Source organism: Bos indicus, chromosome 4, assembly GCF_029378745.1.
Source record: "Bos indicus isolate NIAB-ARS_2022 breed Sahiwal x Tharparkar chromosome 4, NIAB-ARS_B.indTharparkar_mat_pri_1.0, whole genome shotgun sequence".
Lineage (NCBI taxonomy): Eukaryota > Metazoa > Chordata > Mammalia > Artiodactyla > Bovidae > Bos > Bos indicus.
This window is the reverse complement of record NC_091763.1, coordinates 117122513-117143670: the sequence shown is the minus strand read 5'-3', so window position 1 is coordinate 117143670 and position 21158 is coordinate 117122513. Positions and strand designations below refer to the sequence as shown.

Sequence of the window (21158 nt, the reverse complement as noted above, 5' to 3'; positions counted from 1 at the left end):
TCCGCCTGGAGCGCGGGTCCCATCCAGCCGGGCCCCGGGGCTCTCAGGGGTGCCTGCCGCAGGACAAGCTCATGAAACTCACTGAAGGGCTGAACAGACAGCTCAGAGGGAGAAGGACACAGGCCAAGGAAGGGCGCTGATGGTCTCCAGCCGCCCCAGCCACCAGCCTTTCGCTGTGGGTCTCCAGCTGCGAGGACGCCCCCCAGCCCTTGAGCAACACGGAGAGGCGAGCTGACGGGCAGTAAGGGCATCGGTGGCACAGAAAGGGAACGTCTGGGGGAAGCCTCTGCCCTGGGTGGTGTCCAGGCCTGCTCCCCGCCAAGGAGAGAATTTTCATCTGGGACCACGTCTAAACTGTCGGCCTCCGGGGGACAGAAATCACCGCTCCTGTTTATTTCTGTCTGGCACAGAGCGAGTGTCTTGCCTATGAACACAGTCGGCTTCCCCTGGGTCCCCCTGGCTGGTGAGGGGGCAGTTGGGGCCCACACTGGGGGCCCCCGCCCCGCCCCCCCACGCCCCGCTGGCATAGCGATCGCGGTCGCACAGAGGCTGTCTCCCCTGAAGCACTCACTGTAGTCGTCAGTCTCGATTTTCCTGTACTCCACTTTCGGCATCTGCCGGTCGCTTATGGCTTTCTGTACGTGCTCGTTGGTCTCTAGATCAAACATCTCTGAAACAGACAGACCAATGATGCGTTCAAATCCCCACTCACGGATGCCCTGGCGTTTCACGTGCCTCCTGACTGCTACATCAGAGGACAGGATCACACATCCACGGCAGGAGCCAAGAGCCACAGACGTTACATCCCAAGCCCAGTCACAGGACAGGGGCGAGTCCAGGTCAGCCCGGCTGCTCCGGGCGGGAGGTGGGTTCCTCCACGGTGCCCGGCGCCCCTGCCCCCGACATGCTCCACGGCATTTCTCACACACGGGAATCATTTTGGGGGTGTGACTGGTCTCAGGACTGCTGTTTTTTTGGGAACTGACATCATGTCTGTCAAGGCAAGTGGTTTCCAAATGGAGTGGCCACAATAACACACCGGAAGAGAGGACAGGAGCTGGAGGTGACCTTTGCCACTTTGTCCAGGAAGGTGGACTTGGCTTTCTTGCCTTAGCCATAGGTGGCCCGGCCCCGGAGACCTTCATTCGAGGTGGCTGCGCGGCCGTGTGAGTCTGGGTACAGGGGGACTGGCCTGTCTCCCTCCAGGCCAGAGAGGTGGCCGCACCCTTCCCTGCACCTCAGGGGCTGCTCTGAGACCCTTACGTTGTGCCAGCTCATGAAGGCCTTGGCAGGGACCCTGTGCCTGCAAAAGCCCCCTTCTTCCATCCCCTGCAGAACTGGCCCTCCCCTCAACTGCTCCATCTGACACGTGACTTCTTTCCTCCTCTCTCCCCCAACCCTACCTGGGGACAACTCGTGGTTCCATCGAAAGGAAGTTTTATCTCCAAGGGGCTCGACCTTTGGGTAGATAAGTCACTTGGAAATGGGTGTGAACCATTAAAGAAGAACCTAATCTCACAAGCAAGCTGATAACTGCTTTTATGAACAGGCCAGACAGGTGAGCCAGCACTTAGGACCCCCAGCACTGAGTGTTCTGTCTGTGGGGCCATGGGGACCACCCTGAGCAGGACCCCCACACTTCCTCGGGGGCAGAGGCGACCACAAGTTCCCAGGGCTGGTGACAAGCCAAGAACCAAGACAGAAGGTGCTTCACGAGTTTGCTGAGCACGTATTTGGGTATTTAGCTTTGGTGACACAGTGAGGGGAGACATGGTGAAACTAGCTTTAAAAATGGTGAGGTTGGACCCCACCGCCCAGCAGGCAAGAAGCCCAGTCCTTTGTATAAAGTGAGAAGGGGAAGGTGTGTCCACACGGGCTGTGCTGACACACGGAGGTCCAAACAGTCGTGTGTGCACGCTGAGTCCTTCAGTCGTGTCTGACTGTTGCGACCCCATGGGCTGTAGCCCGCCAGGCTCCTCTGTCCATGGGATTCTCCAGGCAAGAACACTGGAGAGGGTTGCCATTTCCTCCTCCAGAGGACCTTCCCGACACAGGCATCAAACCCACACCTCTAATGTCTCCTGCACTGGCAGTTGGGTTCTTTACCACGAGCACCGCCTGTGAAGCCCGGAGGTCCTGGCAGATCTGACCTCAGCTCGGGGACCTGGAGACCCAGCCCGGAGGTGGCACCCTCTCGACCTTGCGGTCTTACAGACACGCAGGGGAGGGGACCCCCGACCTCAGTGTGGCGAGAGCACCCCACGGTCCTAACAGAGCAGAGAGCAGTCGTTTTCCCTGAGTCCAAACAGCCTCGGCCGTTTAACACAGCGTCCCCGGCACACAGAGGAGCCGGTTTACGAGGTATTAATTATTTCACTCTCAGGGTAGGACGATCTGGAGGTAGCCCCACCAGACGATGGAAATGATGTCATTTCCACATTCTCTGCTGCCTCCGCGCCTTCGCACTTGCTGTTCTGTGTTCCTGGCTCCTCCTCTCCGTCAGGTCAAAGGTCACCTACTCCGCGAGAAGCCCCCACCGTCAATCTCGGGTCCCCTACACGTCCATGCTACACCAGCTCTCAGACTCGGTCACTGGCCGGGCTGCCCCATCCCACGCCGGGCTTCCCAGGGACAAAACACACCAGTTTCCAGTAGCAGGACTCGACCTGTCTGTGGAAATCTGACTGACGCCCGGGACATGATGCGTCTTCACAGTAGCTGAGCCTGGGTTTTGGCCCGAGTCTTCCTTTCTTCTCCCACGTGGGAAGGACTGAGTGGTCCCCCTGGGAGGTTTCCGAAACACCATGGGGCTCTGAGGGTCCTGGTGGTCAGATCTCTTGGTGCTAAGAGTCGAAGCAATCGAGGCCTATTAACCCCTGCTTCCCACACCAAGCAAAACAAAACGAAAGCACATTTTAATCCAACTGATTTAAAAGTTGGCAGTGCTTGAGCACCCAAGTTACTATTTACTTTGGGGAACTGAGGAAATTCACTGCTGTTGTTCAGTCGCACAGCTGTGTCTGGCTCTGTGCAACTCCATGGATTACAGCACGTCAGGCTCCTCTGTCCTTCACCATCTCCCAGAGCCTGCTCAAACTCAAGTCCATTGAGTAAGTAATGCCATCCAACCATCTCATCCTCTGTCATCCCCTTCTCCTGCCTTCAATCTTTCCCAGCATCAGGGTCTTTTCCAATGAGTCAGTTCTTCACATCAGGTGGCCAAAGTATTGGAGTGTCAGCATCAGTCCTTCCAGTGAATATTCAGGGTTGATTTCCTTTAAAATTGACTGGTTTGATCTCCTTGCTGTCCAAGGAACTCCAAGAGTCTTCTCCAGCACCACAGTTTGAAAGCATCAGCTCTTTGGCACTCAGCCTTCTTTGTGGTCCCACTCTCCCATCCGTACGTGACTAGTGGAAAAACCATAGCTTTGACTATACGGACCTTTGTGGGCAAAGTGATGTCTCTGCTTTTTAATACGCTGTCTAGGTTTGTCACAGCTCTTCTTCTAAGAAACAAGCATCTTCTAATTTCACTGATGCTATCCAAACCCAAGCTTATGGTAGGAGCCGGAGCACGGACCTCACAGGGTCTTCTAGAAGCCTCAGCCCTCCAGCCCGTGATCTGGACCTCTGTGTCTGCTTAAGAGAAGCCCAGGGGAGAGGGCAGCTAGGGGGCTCAGGGGCGCGGGTGGGGCTGTGGGTCAGACCAGAGGGATGGAGACGCACGAAGACAGGGCATCAGCGGGAACACAGAAGGAGCATCCTTGGGGACAAGAGCAGGGCTGGGCCCTTTGCTGTCAGAGAAGCAGCTCCGAGCTCCCACTTCTTGGGGCTGGACAGAGCTCCGGGGGGGTGGCAGGGGGGCGACCTGGATGGGCAGACATCACCAGGCAGGAGAGCTGGAGCAGCCACTCAAGGCTGGTTGTCACCCTCTCCACGCATCTGCATGGGAATTTGACACTGCTGACACCAGCCAAGCTTGAAGCAGCTTTGTGCTCAGGCTGACATGCAGCCTGCGAGCGCGGCTCGTGTGGACCTAAGGAGAACACAGACTTGCCACCGGAACGTGGAGCTTCTGGTTGGTTCCTGGGCACGGGAGCCATGGCTTCGCCACGGAGCCCCCGGTGTTCTAACTGCACACGGCGTTCTGACGGCACACGGCCTCGGCAGACGGCGTGTGAATAGCTAGTCCCTCTGTATTAAAATCCCACCCTTCAGAGAAAGGCACCACGGCAACAGACTATTAAATTTAGTTAAATATTAGATTTCTCATTTAATGATTGCCCACACAACCGGTTTTATCAGCAGAGAGCTGGCTGTCCCACCGGGGAGTTGAGTTAAGCCATTTTATTTGTTCCCATAATTGCATTCAAAGAGGGCAGGGGCTCGGCGGAGGAAATAAGAAAAGACGCGCTTGTTCCCCGAGGAATCTCTTTTGACGTGGGGGCCGTGGGGACCTGCCGTCAGGAGCAGACAAATGGCCGCTCCTTAATTAAATGTGAGCCCCTCTAATATTTGACGGAATTAGCTATTATCAGATCTGGACACGGTGAGCCTGCAGGAAGCCGGGTGGCTCACGAGGGCTGCCTCCCAGCTGGGCCCCCGCGTGCAGGCGCCGTGTGGCCATGGCTGTTCCGGGACCCAGTTGGCTCAGGTCTTTGGTGGAATCACCACTTGGCTGCATTTGGGGGCCTGAGTGACCAGTGAGCCGCTGGGCTGGAGGACAGAAGAGCTGCCCTCCCCGTCTCGGGTTGCTGCCAGTGGCAGGAGGGCAGGGCCGGCACGGAGGTCGCTCGGTCTGGGCAGTGCTGCCCCATCACTGGGGTCTGGCCACCCGCCTGGATTTCCGGGCCTCTCCTGGCGTGTTTCAGGAAGCTGTCCCTGTAGCGTCGGTGACCACGGCATCCCAGAGGTGGCCCGCCCACCCGGGGATGCGCAGCTCAAGCCCAGTGTGGCACAGATGCAATCCTAAAGGTGGTCACACGGTCTGGGGGTCATTGTTCTGTCTGCTGCGTTTGTTTCTCTCCAGAAGGATCATCAGCAATTTGGAGGCAGAGTGATGGAGTGTGTTTATAATACTGGCACCAACGAGGGGCCACGTGTGGCCCACCCAGTCAGCCCCATTCTCGCTCAGGAAGCGGTAGCGGTGGACACAGAGCCTCCAACCCACTGCCCTCCAGAGTCCTGGGGGCAACTCTGGGCTCGGTGGGGCCGGGCGCACTCGTGCTGATCCCTCCTCACATCTCCCCGTCGGTCGTCCCAGCTCCTGACACGCCTGATGGTGTAGCTGACGCCCGTGTGGTCACTCGGGGGAAGAGGGGAGGGCGGGGTGGCCACCAGGCAGAGGACGAGAGAGCAGGTGGACTGGCCCAGACGGCCGCTGGCTGGGACGGTCTCAAACAAGAGCTGCCACGCAAGCTGGTTTTGCTTCTTTGTAAAAAGCCGACTGAAGGGAGCGGGAGGGAGAGATGCTGGCCAGGAGTTCTGGGGGAGGAGCCACGCCGGGCAGCCCAGGAACTTCGTTCCGGGAGCAGCGGTCACGATGCTGTCGGTGCCGTCAGGGGCAGACCATGCTGTGCCTGCCTGCAGGCGCTCTGGACCCAGGCTGGGCTATGCTGGGGGGGCAGGGGAGCTGGTGGTCCTCTGCACCTGGATCACACCCCCTCCCCAAGCTCACACCCCTCACGCTCACCTCGAAGCGTCTATTTACACGACTGTGTCGGCTCTGCCATCCCAGGGCCTGAGCGGCCTGAACACCCAGCACCTAACGAGTGCACTCCGGCCCTGACCACAATTACGCTCTTCAGGAAACAGCTTCTAAATAATTCAGAGTCACATCTGTGACACCGCAGGCTCTGTTTGTAAAGAAGATCTTCTAAAGGGAAAGAAATCAGATAGTCCCAGGGTGGCTCTGGGGTCAAGGGGCAGAGGAGGGGGAAGGCAAAGAATTCTGAAACAGTAATTTCAAGTTCCAGAGTGCGGCAGGAATCTGGGAAACGGCTGCTGCCTTCAGAGATGGACGGGACCTTCTGGGGCCCTGCCTGCCATGGCCTATCTGCCTGGGGCTGTCGTACAATGCAGGCCACAGGCTGGTTGACCAGGCTCCCCAAGTGTCTCTGAAGGCCAATCCTCAGGGCCTGCTGCCCTCAGGCTGTTGGGCTGCGGGCAGGTGGCCCCCACAGGCTGCGGGCAGGAGGCCCCTGTCTCCCCATCTGCATACCGGTCGGAACCGCCTTCCAGACGAGTGGGGTGGCCCTGGGCTCTGCTTGGGGCTCAAAGACCAGCAGGGACTCGGTGCTGCGTCAGGTTAACTGGGGCGGCTTTTGGAGGGACCGTCGGGAGGCTGTGGCTGTGAGCAGGTCACTCAGGTGACAGCAGAACAAAGGCCTCGGCCCCCAGCGACCGAGTGGGCCCCAAGGTCACGACCTCGTGCTCGGGCTTGCATGAATAAGGTCTGGCCCTCACTGAGCTCACCTCAGGTGAGCTGCTGTGAGATGGGCGCCCAGGAATGTCCAGGAAGCCGCAGGGAGGCCAGCCCTTGATATTAGGTGGTCACTTGATTATGTAAAAAATGGTGAGCATGGTCCCAACGGGGATTAAGCATTCAGGGTGCAGTTTAAGGGCTCAGTCCTGCTGACTGCAGAACCCTCCCCCAGAATCTGCCCCCTGCTCAGAGCTCCCCCCGCCCCCCTCAACTGCACACTGAGGCTGAGCGGGGTTCACTGCAGGGCAAGGGTCTCTGGAGCAGGGAGAGGATGAGGCTGTGGTTGCCCAGCCAGCTCGGAGGCTGGGGTGTGCGGTGGGGGTGGGGGGAAGCCTGCCTGCCCTGGCCTGTCTCGGGGTGGATGCAGGACAGAGCTGCTGGGGCTGAGCAGCCCCCTGGCCACATTGGCCGCAAGGCTGCGCTGGTCAGTGCTGTGCTCTGAGGTGGGGGCCGGGCTGAGCCCCCGCTGCCGGCTCGAGGCGGGACCAGCGCTCTCCGGCTGGGCACACGCCAGTTGTGCCCCTCTGCCTCGGGTCTCCTCGTCAATTCTGGGGTGATGGGAGCCTGCCTCCCGGGCAGCGAGGGAAGACGGGATAGAACACGCAGAGAACCTGCAGCAGTGGCTCCGGCTCGTGGCCGGCTCTGTGATGCCGGCCCGGGTCACTGTCTCCATCACCTCAACTCCTAAGGTCTCCAGGCTCCAGACCTGCCCTGGTTCTGGAAGATGGTCATGGTGCAGCCTTGGTGGGGCAGGCATATCGTGTGGACTTCGGCAGAGGCGCCAGGAGGCTTTGATGGGCTTCCCAAGCACCTTCTCTGCGTCTCGGGCCAGGAGAGGCTCAGGAACCAGGGCATCAGCCCCACCCCCGCCTGGGGGCAGCCCGCCCAGCTCCACGGACCCAAACCCGGGGGCACTGTGTTCTGCGCCGACGCAGCGAGGACAAGACGGGACGGGAGGCTCCGGAGCCGACCTGAGACCCGTCAGGACTTAGTTCAGTTCAGTTCAGATGCTCAGTCATGTCTGACTCTGTGACCCCATGGACTGCAGCATGCCAGGCCTCCCTGTCCATCACCAACTCCCAGAGTTTACTCAAACTCGTGTCCCTCGAGTCAGTGATGCCATCCAACCATCTCATCCTCTGTCGTCCCCTTCTCCTGCCCTCAATCCTTCCTGGCATCAGGGTCTTTTCAAATGAGTCAGGAGTTAAACACTCAGGAAAACCCCCCCGCAGGCTCCCCACTGCAGTGCTTGGAGGCTGAAGTCCACGCTCCCGCTCTGATGCACCATGGGAACTGCGACCTCCAGGTCTTATCTTCCAGGCGGCCCCCCTAGATATTCCTGTGGTGTCAGCACCTGGCGCGGAGCACACTAATGAATATATATAAGGAATGGACTCTGTATCCATCCACTCTCACATCCATTTTCTGGCTTTTTTTCCCTTTGTATTTAAATGATTTAATTATTTACTTTTGAGTTCACTGTTATTGATCTTTAATTTTGGATTTCTGTCTAGATGTGCTGCTGGCCATCTCCTTTTTGAAACTTTCCCCCTAACCAACTCTCCCTGGCGCCTGAAACTCTGCCATTGAGACAGCAGCAGTCCCTTGCCGAGAGAATTAAAGGAACTGTGTGAGCTGGGGCTGTATGAGGGAGGGTGCTGAGCAGGGTCCCGCCAGGGCTGGTGCAACGGGGGTGCTGGCGCCCAGGAAGGGGGGCAGATCGGGGGGAATGGAGGCTCAGAACTCCTGGGGGATTAGGGCAGAGGAGGGCCGAGGCAGGGAGCGACCAAGGCCGAGGGTGCCTAACTTCTGAGCTCTCCCGTCGGTCTGCCTCCTCCCATCACTTCCACCTTTTCGTGTGAACATACATGTGCACAGGTCACCCTAAGGTGTGTGGGTCCTTGAGAGTCTCTGGGAAGCTCCACCGCTGCAGCGACCTGGAGGCGAAGACCCCTGTGCCAGGCAGGTGCCCCCAGACCACAGAGGAAGATGGGCTGGAGGCGTCCACGGAGCCTCAGCCAGCGGTGGGGGGCTCTCAGAGCCGGGAGGGCGCGGCAGGCCCGGCTGGAGAGCCCAGCACTGTCTGTGCACATCCCTGCGGCCTCCGGCGGGGCTCTGCCTATGGGGTCGCAGACAAGGTCGGCTCACCCCAGGCGGCCTCTGGGCCCTAGGGGCCTGCGGGCCTGCGCGCCCTCACTGGCTGGGAGATCTTCACGTCCATCGCACCTAACAGTACTGGGGATGCAGGTTCATCTGGAGCTGCTAGGACATGACCATCGCGATCTCCAAACAGAAACTGTGCCTGGATCATCTCTTGAAGCCTTTCTGCTTCCCAGCCCCACGTCGCAGGGAGATTTAAGACAAGACCAAAGAGCACTTACTTTTCTTATCGGTCGTGTTGTGCACGCTCACCGTGGGGACCCCAGGACCTGCAGAGGGTAGAGAGACAAGGAGGCCATGAGTTTAGCTGAGAACGAAGGAGAACCAAGCCTTGGTTACCACATGCTCCTCAGGGCTCTGGGCGCCCGGCCCCAGTGCGGGGGGGTTGTCATCAGCGTGGATGGCAGAGGCCAGGTCCCTGGGGGTTAAGGGCATGTCTTCCTAAGTTTGCATCCATGTCAGTTACAAGGAACCCAAGTAGAAGGGTATGATTTTAGAAGGTCCCAATGACATAAAACATCGATGCCCTTACAACTTCCCTGTGGCCCTCCAGTCCTGCATCGTTTGCACTGAGTTCCGGTCAATCTGCTGCCTCTGTCTTGAGTCACGCATCGAGGCTGCCTTGCTGGCTCCTCCCCGGGGAAGCCCTCCCCTCCTCGTCTCCTGGAATGCCTGGTTAACACTTCTAGAGTAACATGATCACTGTGCAAGTGTTCAGCTGTGTTTCCCTGTTCCCTGATGCAGCTTTCTGCTCTTAGGTTGTCCCGAAGCTGCAGGCCTGGAGTGAGAAGAGGGCCTGGCCAGCTGTGGGTCGAGTCTGTAGGTCAACTTTGTTACCCTCTTTAGCAAAAGGAGAGTGCGGCAAGAGAAAAGCTTACTTTTCAGATATTCTGAAGGCATACTGAAAGGCAGGCGTGGATTTTTCTAGCCCATCTCTGTGCCTTCTCTGCACTCCCGTTCCACTCCTGTTCCAACTGGTAGTGTGGTGGGCGGTTGGAGGGGGGGGCCTTCCTGCGGGACGCGAGGGACGCCAGGCTTGCTCCCCACCCCCGCCCCAGCCTACTGTCCTCTCTGCCTGAAGTCTGCTCCCAGACACGGCTTTGTCTTCATTAAGTCTCTGCTCACACACCTCCTCCACGCCCCCAACTCCCGATGCAAGAGAAACTGCCACCCCCTCTGCCCAGCCCCCTCCCCCTCTTCTTTACAGAGCGCTGCCTCTTGCCGTGACATCAGGACCCCAGAGTATGGATTTTCAGCATATGTGTTCACTGCTCACTTCAACTGCACTAGAACAGAAGCCCTGGAATTTGTATGAACAAATTCTGAAACTTGGTCTTATTTATTGCCATTATCTCCAGCATCTAGAATGGTGTTTGGAATATACTGGGGCTTGATCACATATCTGTGGATTGAACGCTGAGCGAAGGACCCCAGACCACACAGGAAGGAGCCGGGGGGCTGCCCCTTGGCCCTGGTGGTCTGGGGAGACGGCAGGGAGAGAGGGCGTGAAGGCGGGTGGGCGGCAGTGGGCAGAGGGGGATGGATGTGTCCTGGGGGCTGGAGGGCCGGGGCTGCTGTTCCTCTGCCTTGGGCAGGAGACTCGGGGGTGCTCTGAGCTCATGGGGTGGCCGCATCTAAGCTGGGGGTTCAGACTATTTGGGCAGTTTCCCTGGGATCACCATCAGAACTCCCTGCCCACTTCCAAGGGGCCGGGTGGCAAGGGGTTGAGTTGCGAGCGGGGGTCTGCGTGGGTCCCACCACCACAAAGCTCAGAGCCCCGGCCACGCTCAAAGACTGCAGAGTGGAATCCTAGTCCAGGGCCCGGAGAGGATGCAGAGAGAAGCCATGGGGTCCGAGGTGCCGTGAGAGGCACGAGGGGTTGCTCCAGCCGGGGGGGCACCCCCGGACCAGCAGGGCTGAGACAGACAGCGGCCACGTCAGCCGTGGACTGCCTGTCCCCTGCCCGGGACTGGACCCAGACACAAAGTCCAGGAGGTCCGGGGCCTCGCCTGGCCCACGAGGTGCCCCTCCTCCATCTCCCCATAGGGAGGCCTGCCAGATCAAATGCAGGTTATCCAGTTACATTTGAATTCCACATAAACAATACGTATTTTCAGTATAAATATGTCCCAGGTGGTACTGGGATTTACGACTAAAAATTCATTTGTTGTTTATCTGAAATCAAGTGGTACTGGGTGTCCTGCCTTTTTATTTGCGGAACCAGGCGCCTTTGACCCAGGGTGCGGAGGGAGCAGCAGGGTTGGGAGACTCTGTGCATTTAGCCAAAAGGGATGGCGCCCACTGAAGGGGGCTAAGCGCCGGCAGGTGGTGGGTTTCAATTGTTGGGTCAAACGAAGTTTTCAGGCTGGAAGATCGGTTTCCCCACTGGGCGCGCATGGGGGAGAACAGAGCAGGTACTGAGAGATGGGCTGCGTGTCCTTCCTCCGCACATTTCGGGGAGGGTATGTTTGCAAACAGAGCGCACCCTCCATTCTTATTAATAATGTAAACAGTGATTATTTATTTGGTGCCTACTGTGTCCAAGGCACTCCGCTATGTGTTTATATGAATAATTCCTAGTCCTCCCAGCGGCTCTGCAAAGCAGGTGCTTCCAACTGTATTTTGCAGATGAGAAAACACAGGCTGTGAGAGCTTTAAGTCTTCTGTTCCAGCAGCACAGCAGGGAAGTTGTCGAGCTGGGATGGGACCCTTCTTATTTTCAAATGCAGGAACTTGATGCGTGCGTGTGTGCCAAGTTCCTTCAGCCGTGTCTGACTCTTCGCAACCCCATGGACTGCAGCCCGCCAGGCTCCAATGTCCATGGGATTCTCCAGGCAAGAATACTGGAGTGGGTTGCCATGCCCTCCTCCAGGGGATCTTCCCAACCCAGGGGTCGAACCCGAGTATCTTATGTCTCCTGCACTGGCAGATGGTTTCTTTACCACTGAGCCCCCTGGGAAGCTTAGTGAACTTGGTACATGTTTCTGAAAAAATTCGAACACCACAGAAAGGAATAAAGTGACAGGTAAAAGGTCCTTCTCACCCCACTTTCCAGAAGTAACCTGAATGACTCTAAAACATCCTAAAATGTTTGCTGCATGTTGGGCTTCCCTGGTGGTTCAGCTGGTGAAGAATCCGCCTGCAGTGTGGGAGACCAGGGTTTGGTCCCTAGGTTGGGAAGATCCCCTGGAGAAGGGAAAGGCTACCCACTCAAGTATTCTCTGCGTGTAGGTGGTCAAATTTACAAATAAGCAATTATTTCAAACATAAAAAAACCTTTCATGTAAATATGCAGCTTTATCGAATCTTTAAGTTATAGCACATTGCCTCACTTTTTAAAGATAAAATCTAACACACAGATTTGAGATCACCTGTGTCTCCTAATCTCAGTCTGCTCCCTTCCCAGAGGTTGACTTACCTTGGAGTTAGTATTTATCATTTCCATGTGTATTTAAGAGACTAGTAAAGTAATGCTCAAAATTCTCCAAGCCAGGCTTCAGCAATATGTGAACCGTGAACTTCCAGATGTTCAAGCTGGTTTTAGAAAAGGCAGAGGAACCAGAGATCAAATTGTCAACATCTGCTGGATCATTTAAAAAGCAAGAGAGTTCCAGAAAAACATCTATTTCTGCTTTATTGACTATGCCAAAGCCTTTGACTGTGTGGATCACAATAAACTGTGGAAAATTCTGAAAGAGATGGGAATACCAGACCATTTGACCTGCTCCTTAAGAAACCTGTATGCAGGTCAGGAAGCAACAGTTAGAACTGGACATGGAACAACAGACTGGTTCCAAATAGGAAAAGGAGTACGCCTGTCACCCTGCTTATTTAATGTATATGCAGAGTACATCATGAGAAACGCTGGGCTGGAATAAGCACAAGCTGGAATCAAGATTGCCGGGAGAAATATCAATAAGCTCAGATATGCAGATGATACCACCCTTATGGCAGAAAGTCAAGAGGAACTAAAAAGCCTCTTGATGAAAGTGAAAGAGGAGAGTGAAAAAGTTGGCTTAAAGTTCAACATTCAGAAAACGAAGATCATGGCATCCGGTCCCATCACTTCATGGGAAATAGATGGGGAAACAGTGGAAACAGTGTCAGACTTTATTTTTTTGGGCTCCAAAATCACTGCAGATGGTGACTGCAGCCATGAAATTAAAAGACACTTACTCCTTGGAAGGAAAGTTATGACCAACCTAGATAGCATATTGAAAAGCAGAGACATGACTTTGCCAACAAAGGTCTGTCTAAGTCAAGGCTATGGTTTTTCCAGTGGTCATGTATGGATGTGAGAGTTGGACTGTGAAGAAGGCTGAGCGCCAAAGAATTGATGCTTTTGAACTGTGGTATTGGAGAAGACTCTTGAGAGTCCGTTGGACTGCAAGGAGATCCAACCAGTCCATTCTGAAGGAGATCAGTCCTGGGTGTTCTTTGGAAGTACTGATGCTAAAGCTGAAACTCCAATACTTTGGCCACCTCATGTGAAGAGCTGACTCTTTGGAAAAGACTCTGATGCTGGGAGGGATTGGGGGCAGGACGAGAAGGGGATGACAGAGGATGAGATGGCTGGATGGCATCACCGACTCAACGGACATGAGTTTGAGTGAACTCTGGGAGTTGGTGATGGACAGGGAGGCCTGGTGTGCTGCGATTCATGGGGTCGCAGAGTCAGACACGACTGAGTGACTGAACTGAACTGAACTGATTGCCATGTGATAGGTGGTAACCAAACAATATCATGTGGCAAAAATGCGTTTTTCCACTAGTCATATACGGATGTGAGAGTTGGACCATAACGAAAGCTGAGCAGCGAAGAATTGATGCTTTTGAACTGTGGTGTTGGAGAAGACTCTTGAGAGTCCCTTGGACAGCAAAGAGATCAAGCCAGTCAATCCTAAAGGAAATCAGTCCTGAATACTCATTGGAGGGACTAATGCTGAAGCTGAAGCTCCAATACTTTGGCCACCTGATGCAAAGAATTGACTCACTGAAAAAGACCCTGATGCTGGGAAAGATTGAAGGTGGGAGGAGACAGGGATGACAGAGGATGAGATGGTTGGATGGTATCACTGACTTGATGGACATGAGTTTGAGCAAGCTCCAGGAGTTGGTGATGGACAGGGAAGCCTGGTGTGCTGCAGTTCATGGGGTCACAAAGAGTCAGACACGACTGAGCGAGTCAACAACAACAAAAATGTGTTAACAATAATACATACGCCACATATGGAATAACACAGCACACCTCAGTGGTTTGAACTGCCTTGAAATCTAGTCTGACAAAAGCAGGATGACGAGGCCAAACGCCCAGCAGGTGAGTGGGCATAGCCACTAGGGGGGAAGATTCAGCCACAGTTGTGAAACCTGACGATGCCTGACCCATGACCAGAGGGTCCCACCACTATGCCCCATGTCAGAGTGGGCCCTGTGCGTGGACACACGGAGGCATGGAGACGACTCTTAACCGCCACTGCATCTGAGCAAGAGCTGCCCGGCTAGCCGTGGGCAGGGGAGGGACCCCATGAACGCAGTCTGTCCACCCAGGGGAAGACCGCAGAGTGCAGGAGATGAGTAGAGGACACCTGTGCACACGGGCAAATGTGGAAAATACTTCCCACACATACGATCGAGTTACACTCCGAGAGCACGTTCCTAAGTCCAGTTTGTAAGTCCAACAAAGTTAGCTGAGGCACCCAACTGACACAGTTGGGCTACATAATACTGCGCTGTAATACGTTTATAATTCTTTTAACACAAATAATACGTTAAAAAACACACAAAAATAAAGAAATATGCTTAATCTCATAGGACAGTACCTTGAAAAGCACAGTGGTGCAGCACAGCAGCTGGCACACAGCGGCTGGCATCCGTGAACAGGCGGGAACGACTGGAGGAGGGGGGGAGGCGGGAGATGGTGGAGCCCAAGCACGGTCAGCCACGGGAGAGGGAGGCCCAGCTGCAGGGCCACTCACGCCTGATGCTGATGGAGCGCACGTGTGCACCTTTGAAAGCTTGACACTTGAAAGTTCGTATGTAGGGGACTCACTGTACCATGTTACATGGAAACATCATGCTAGATGCCGCAATACCACGATGATGGAAATGACTTCCACGAGTGGTAAGCCTGCACTTCAGACAGATGTATAGTGTTCTGTTGTGTGGACACATCACACGTCTTTGGTCTACCCCCTCCTGATGGGTGTTCACACTGTTTCCTTCTGGTTTTGTTGTTGTTGCGAAAACGCCGTCACAGAAATCCTCTAACACGTGTCTTCACACACAGGTAAGACTGTGCCGGATAAGCTCACTAAAGGCATTGCAATTGCTGTGTTAAAAAGGCCGTACCGTCAGTCTTCACTAAATAAGCTCGTGGTTTCAAACACAAAACCCCGAAATATAGGTGCTTTAATACAACAGGAGTTCAACCCTGTGGGAACCGGTCAGCTGCGGCCACGCTGGTCATCCTCTGGGATCCAGGCTGAGAGGGCAGCCTTCATCCGGAAGCTACGCTCCCACGGCTGCGGGAAACCAGAGGGAGCCCCAGAAAAATGCCTGGGGCCGTAGTTCATGCGCACTCCGGTGCCCTCGACGATGGAGCTGGAAAACCTCTCCAGAGGAGGGGCCGTGAACCACGTGTGATGGGAGGGTGGTCTGGTAACAGCAGGGCGTGAGCACACTGAGCAGAGACCGAGATGCCAGAGCACATGGTCTCGTCAGCCTACGGCTAACGGCAGACAGATGTCTATGCTCTAACTTAAAAAAGGCATGTGTGGGGTTTTTTGTTTGTGTTTGCTTTTACCATCCTTACAGGCACGTATTTATCTTGGTGTTGCTTTGGCCTACCTTTTCCAAATCTTGAGTGGGTTGACCCTGGACAATTGTCTGTGCAATTCATGTGTGTGGGCTGCACACTGCCCGTCTCATGCACGGTCCACTTCAGTCACACTGCTGCTTGCGATCGTTATTTAGTAGTTAGTTCTATCTTATAGGAGTATTCTCAGCAGCTTTACTGGTTACAGATGGACACTATAAACAATACAGACATCTACCAGCAAGGTGCATGGACTGGTGCAGCGTTAAAGAGCAGTGACACGCAGACGCGGGGGAGCTGCTCTCCACCGCGCGGCTGCAGATCCTCCTCCTGCATCCGTCCTGACGTGCCTCACAAGGCGCCCTCGGCACCAGCAGCAACCGTCACCGTGAAAGCCACTTTCGAAAGACATGACCGCTCCTACCAAGTTCCCACTACCACACACACACACACACACACACACAACGAAACTGCTCCTACCAAGTTTCCACTACTACACACACAGACTCACACACACACACACACACACACACACAGAGACTCACACACACACACACACACACACACACACACACACACACATGAATCTTCGGGCCGGGGATCTGAGTCATCCCAGTACCTCTTCTGAACCTGGGACTCAATGTCGTGAACAAAACGTTTGCTGAGTGGGTTAGCAGCTCATGAAGGACGGCTTCCTAAGCTTATACTTGGCTGTCATGTATCAAGGCAGCAAATTTAAACTCAGCTAAAGAAGGACCCCCTAAGACCACCCTCTGGGTCCTGTGCTTTATTCAGGTCATGGTTTCCTTGCTGATACTCAGCAACCCCTCTGCCCCCAGCCCTTTTCTCTAAGCACCAAGGGTAGCTATCTTTACTTACAGGGTCTGAATCGTATTCTCTTGTTTTCTGAGAGCCACGTCACAACCATATCAGCTTTCCTGTCATTTTAATATCTAGTATTTTTTTTAGAATGGGCTCCCAGGTAGTGAAGTAGTAAGGAATCTGCCTGCCAACACAGGAGATGCAAGAGACCCGGGTTTGATCCCTGGATTGGAAGAGCCCCTGGGGTAGGAAATGGCAACCTACTCCAGTATCCTTGCCTGGAGAATCCCACGGACAGGGGAGCCTGCTACAGCCCATGGCGTCACAAAGAATCGGATAAGGCCGAGCACACACATCAGGTCACACTCTTTAGAATAGCTGAACAGAAACAACACAAGTAAAAACTACATTAAGGGAAAGTCGCTCAGTCGTGTCCAGCTCTTTCTGACCCCACAGACTAGAAAATCCATGGAAATCTTCAAGCCAGAATACTGGAGTGGGTAGCCTTTCCCTTCTCCAGGGTATCTTCCCAACGCAGGGATTGAACCAGGGTCTTCTGCATTGTAGGTGGACACCGAAGTTAAAAAGCAGCCTGGTACGTATAATTTAAACGGATTAATTATAACCTAATCCTATCCAACTACCCACCCCTCCTCTGTGAGGCCCCACCCCCGGCTCCACGGGCGTTGTGGTCCAGGTACTGGGTCCTCCTCCTCCCATGCCATCGCGCACGCTCCTCTGGCCCAGGTAGCCTCAACCCACGGCTCTGTGTGAATTTTAAGATCACTCATTGTTTTGAGATTTCTATGATGCTTGGGCTCCTAAAAATTTGCAGGTAATTTAGGAAAACACCTAACTCAAAACAAACTCACAAGAAATGGGGAAAAAGCAGGAGATTCCCAATTCGGAGTAAGATATTTGGGCTTTGTGATCCTTTGACCGGACCTGGGTTAGTGTTGCTGAGGATTTCTGTAAGAGGACAAGAAGCACAGGAGGCCCACACACATGACCCCGGGGAGCTTGCAGTGCTGAAAGGGGAGCCTGCCACACTCGTTTTAAACAATTAAGGACACCTTTACTAAACAGCCTTCGGAGGGGCTTCACCATTGAAGTTTTAAGTTGGCTTTCCTTACTTTTCTTCCTCTTCCAAATGATCTCACTTGCATCCAGCCAACAGCTACCTGATTAAATGTGCTGTTTTGAACAGCAGCAAGCTTTCACGTGTTCGTCACTGCTGCCCACAGCCCCTCCCTTCCGCCTGTCTCTGCACAGACTGCTGTGCCCCAGTCTCTCTAGACGGTCAGAATCCGACAGCACTCTGTTCACCTGCTATCCTTCCAACAGCTCCTGTTTGCAGTTTCTTCTTACTTTGCATGTGATTCAACCCGACAAACACACATGGAGACTCTACCATGTTCAGGGAGCAGGGCCAGGTCCCAGGGATATGGGCAGAAGAAGGTGCGCCGTCCCAAGGTCTGCACATGGACCCAGGAGTCAGGACGTGGTCCCCAGTCCTGTCTGGGTCAGCTCGGCCTCCAGATACTTGTGGTTCCAGCCAAGGGGTGTTTCTCACCTGGATCCCAGCTGTGGAATATAGGGTGGCTAAGGTCTATTCTTAATAAGAGGAACAGTAAAAATGATGATGCCACCACTCTGGGTGCCTGTCAGGTGCCGGGCTGCGTGCTGCCTCACCTCACCGGCTCCAGGAGCCGAGGCAGCCTGTCTGCACAGGCGTTAGGATGCTGTGATCAACTGCAGCCTCCCTGTGAGATACAAACGCGGACCCTGGGGAGGGGAGACGCTCCACACCTGTGCCCGGAAGGAGGCGCTGCTCTCAGCCTGACGCAGAAGGCGGGGAGGGGCGGGAAGGGGACGATGGAGAAGCAGGACCACCTGTCTGCTCCCTCTCAGCATCCCTTCCCTGTCATCCCCTTTCAGCTTGTCCTAGGACACAGGACATGTTCCACTGTAAATGCCTCTGTCAATCAGGTCATTCATTAAACACTTGATTCTCCATGTGTTCACCTATGGACACACTCATGCACACACGCCTAGACTCATGTGAGCAGCCACCTGTGAACACACGTGTGCAGTCACAAAAATATTTACTAATACTAGGAGCCTCCTTGCCCCTTCCTGAGATTTCTTGCGTCCTTGGTAGGTTAAGTGTGTCTCGGCTGCTGTCCCTTTTGCTCAAACTGAAATTGTGCAAAAAGAGTTCTGTTTGCTCAGCCTTTGCTTACAAAGACACAACTGCCATGAAAATCACGTGTGGTCTTTTAGAAACCCTGGGTAGTGACAGAGCAGGGAGCGAGCTCCGCCCCTGGCAAAGGTCATGAGGAAGGAGGCTTGGCATACGCAAAGGCGGGATCAAGCCTCAGGAGTCTCCCTGGAAATTCTCGAGCATCTACCCCCAAAACCAGAGTCTGCCTACTTTCTGCTTTGTGCTTTCACCTACACCTCTGACTTTACGGGGGGCTGTCCCCCACTACCTCTCTCTGAAAAAAGAGTTAGCTTACAGCTCCAGTTAATAATTCCTGGGTGTGACAGTGTTTAACCTACAAACTCCTTTGGAAATCCTCTAGCCTGCCTGAATAGGTTTTTCCGGCCACATGTGATTGTTCAGAGCCCCCCAACTGTGAGAGGCAGGAGATGTTCTAAACTGTCTAAACACAGATTCTTTTGAGTAGTTAAAAGATCGATTAGAAATTGTATTGGTGAAGGGATTTTCACTTGTTGGGCCAATATTTGCTGCTAAGTCTCCATATCCCTTACCTGCTGTGTCCCTGGCAGTGTATTGATTAATATAATTGGTGTAAGTAGTAGCTTTAATGTTTGTAACCTGGGACCCTTGAGTTAATTCTTTTTCTTGTTATAGCCCACCACACCTTTGCTCTGTAGGAATGCAACTTTATCTAATGCTTTTGGAGGGTGGCTCCTGACCAATCACCTTTAGAGAAAAATAAGTTTTTTGAAGAAAAGGTCTTAAAATGTTAACAGGCCTCCGGGCCAGAAGATGATGCAAATCACCTAAGCTTTTGCATATGATAAGTTTGCAGGAAGAAAGCCTGGTTTGCTGCAAGACTCTACCCCTTCCCCCATTATCCTCTATGCATAACTTAAGGTATAAAAACTACTTTGAAAAATAAAGTGCGGGCCTTGTTCACCGAAACTTGGTCTCACCATGTCGTTCTTTCTCTTACCTTCTGGCTGAATTATTCAGCCTCTTTTCTCCACTGAATTTCCTCACTGAGCTATCCTTATTTCAGCCTCTTTTCTCCACTGAATTTCTTCACTGAGCTATCCTCATTCTATTACTCTTTATATCCTTAATTAACATTTACTTAAGCAATTGTTTCCTGATCTTCGCCTACGCCGTCTCTCCTTCGAATACCCTGGATCAGCCGGGGCTGATCCCCGGCAACTGTTTTGGCTCAAGTTAAAAAAAAAAAAAATCTGAGTTCCAAGTTTATATTGTTTCCAAGTGGGAAAATAACCACACTGAAGCAAGCAAGTCCACAACCAACCCGTAAGGTAGTTCTGGTCAATAAAGATTCTGCTGCCAGACGGGGAGAAATTCAAATTATAAACAGAAAAGCTTTGAAGTACATCAGAGACTTGCAAACAGAAAATAATTATTTTTTTTTCTGTCTCTGGTTTCCAGTCCTATTCATTTCAGAACATGAGTTTAGACCTGCTCGACTGGATGGAGAGACGCGACAATGACGGATGAGAATAAAGTGATGAAAAATGACTCGGACCGGAAAAGAAAAAAGTCATCAGACTAAAAGGAAACCACAGAGACAGCGCCTGTCCTCACTGCTCTCATCTGGGTCCTCAGAGGAGTCTGTGTGCACATAACTCCCACCAGAAGCTACACTCATGGTATATGAACAACAGAGACTCAGGCAGTCTGGTGATCACGGCCCAAATATCTCTTGAGCACGGATGAATGGTTCAAAGGCCAGCGGCCAGCTGGGTGAGTGCAGGAAGGCTCCAGCCAGCGCAGAACACGGGCCACGGCCCTGCTGGGAGCAGCATCCGGATCTCTTTATTTGCCAGTTTGTGAATTATGTATGCTTGATGCACAAGGTTCATACGTTGAGATGATATTATCAGACAAATAAGGAGGGGGCTAGCCAGGCTTCACAGAACTACTGCAGAGAATGAAAATGTTTGTTTCCAAAGATGTGACTTCCTCCTCAACACTGCAGATGGATATTGTTGTGTCTGACTTTGAAACCTTGTCATAGCTGACATCGAGCGTGGGATTTGGGGGTTTCCCTGCCATGCTTCACAGCACTGAGTCCTGCTTCAATCCAGGCTCATGGGGCCACTTGAAAGTGACCATACGTCCCATGCGGCAGGGTAAGGAGCATCACTCAGAGGGCTTCGCGGAGATCAGGGGTGGTTTCACCTGCTCACAAATGGTGGTGAAAAGTGTCACATTACCCTTTCACAGTCACATGTGACCTCTTGCTCGAGAAATTACATGTCACATTTCAGGCACATCACAGGCAAAGTAAGAGAAACCACCCCAGTAATAAAATGGGAGGGGCCTCTGTATGCTCCCCAAAGTCAGCTAGCATCTTTGGGAAATCGATCCACAGAAGTGTTAGGTTTTAGGAACTATCTGCCTTTTGTTGTTATTCAGTCACTCAGTCGTGTCCAACTCTTTGCAACCCCATGGACTACAGCACTCCAGGCTTCCTTGTACTTCACCATCTTCCGGAGTTTGCTCAAACTCATTCATGTCCACTGAGTCAGTGATGCCATCCAACCATCTCATCCTCTGTCTACCCTTTCTCCTCTTACCTTCAATCTTTCCCAGCATCAGGGTCTTTTCAAATGACTCAGCTCTTCACATCAGGTGGCCAA

General features: G+C 53.6%; 1 protein-coding gene across 4 annotated transcripts in view; it reads right to left on the bottom strand.

The window, feature by feature from the left end:
* DPP6 (dipeptidyl peptidase like 6) overlaps positions 1-21158 on the bottom strand; it is a 960318-nt gene that overhangs the window by 24298 nt on the left and 914862 nt on the right. For all 4 annotated transcript variants that reach the window (XR_011566384.1, XM_070788461.1, XM_070788459.1 and 1 more), the window contains exons 17-18: positions 8866-8913; positions 572-670 (exon numbers count right to left, since the gene is read on the bottom strand). Coding sequence is in view for 3 of the 4 variants with exons in the window: in XM_070788461.1 (XP_070644562.1) it covers positions 572-670; positions 8866-8913 (147 nt within the window). In the remaining variant the exon portion in view is untranslated. The remainder of the gene's footprint in view (positions 1-571; positions 671-8865; positions 8914-21158) is intronic.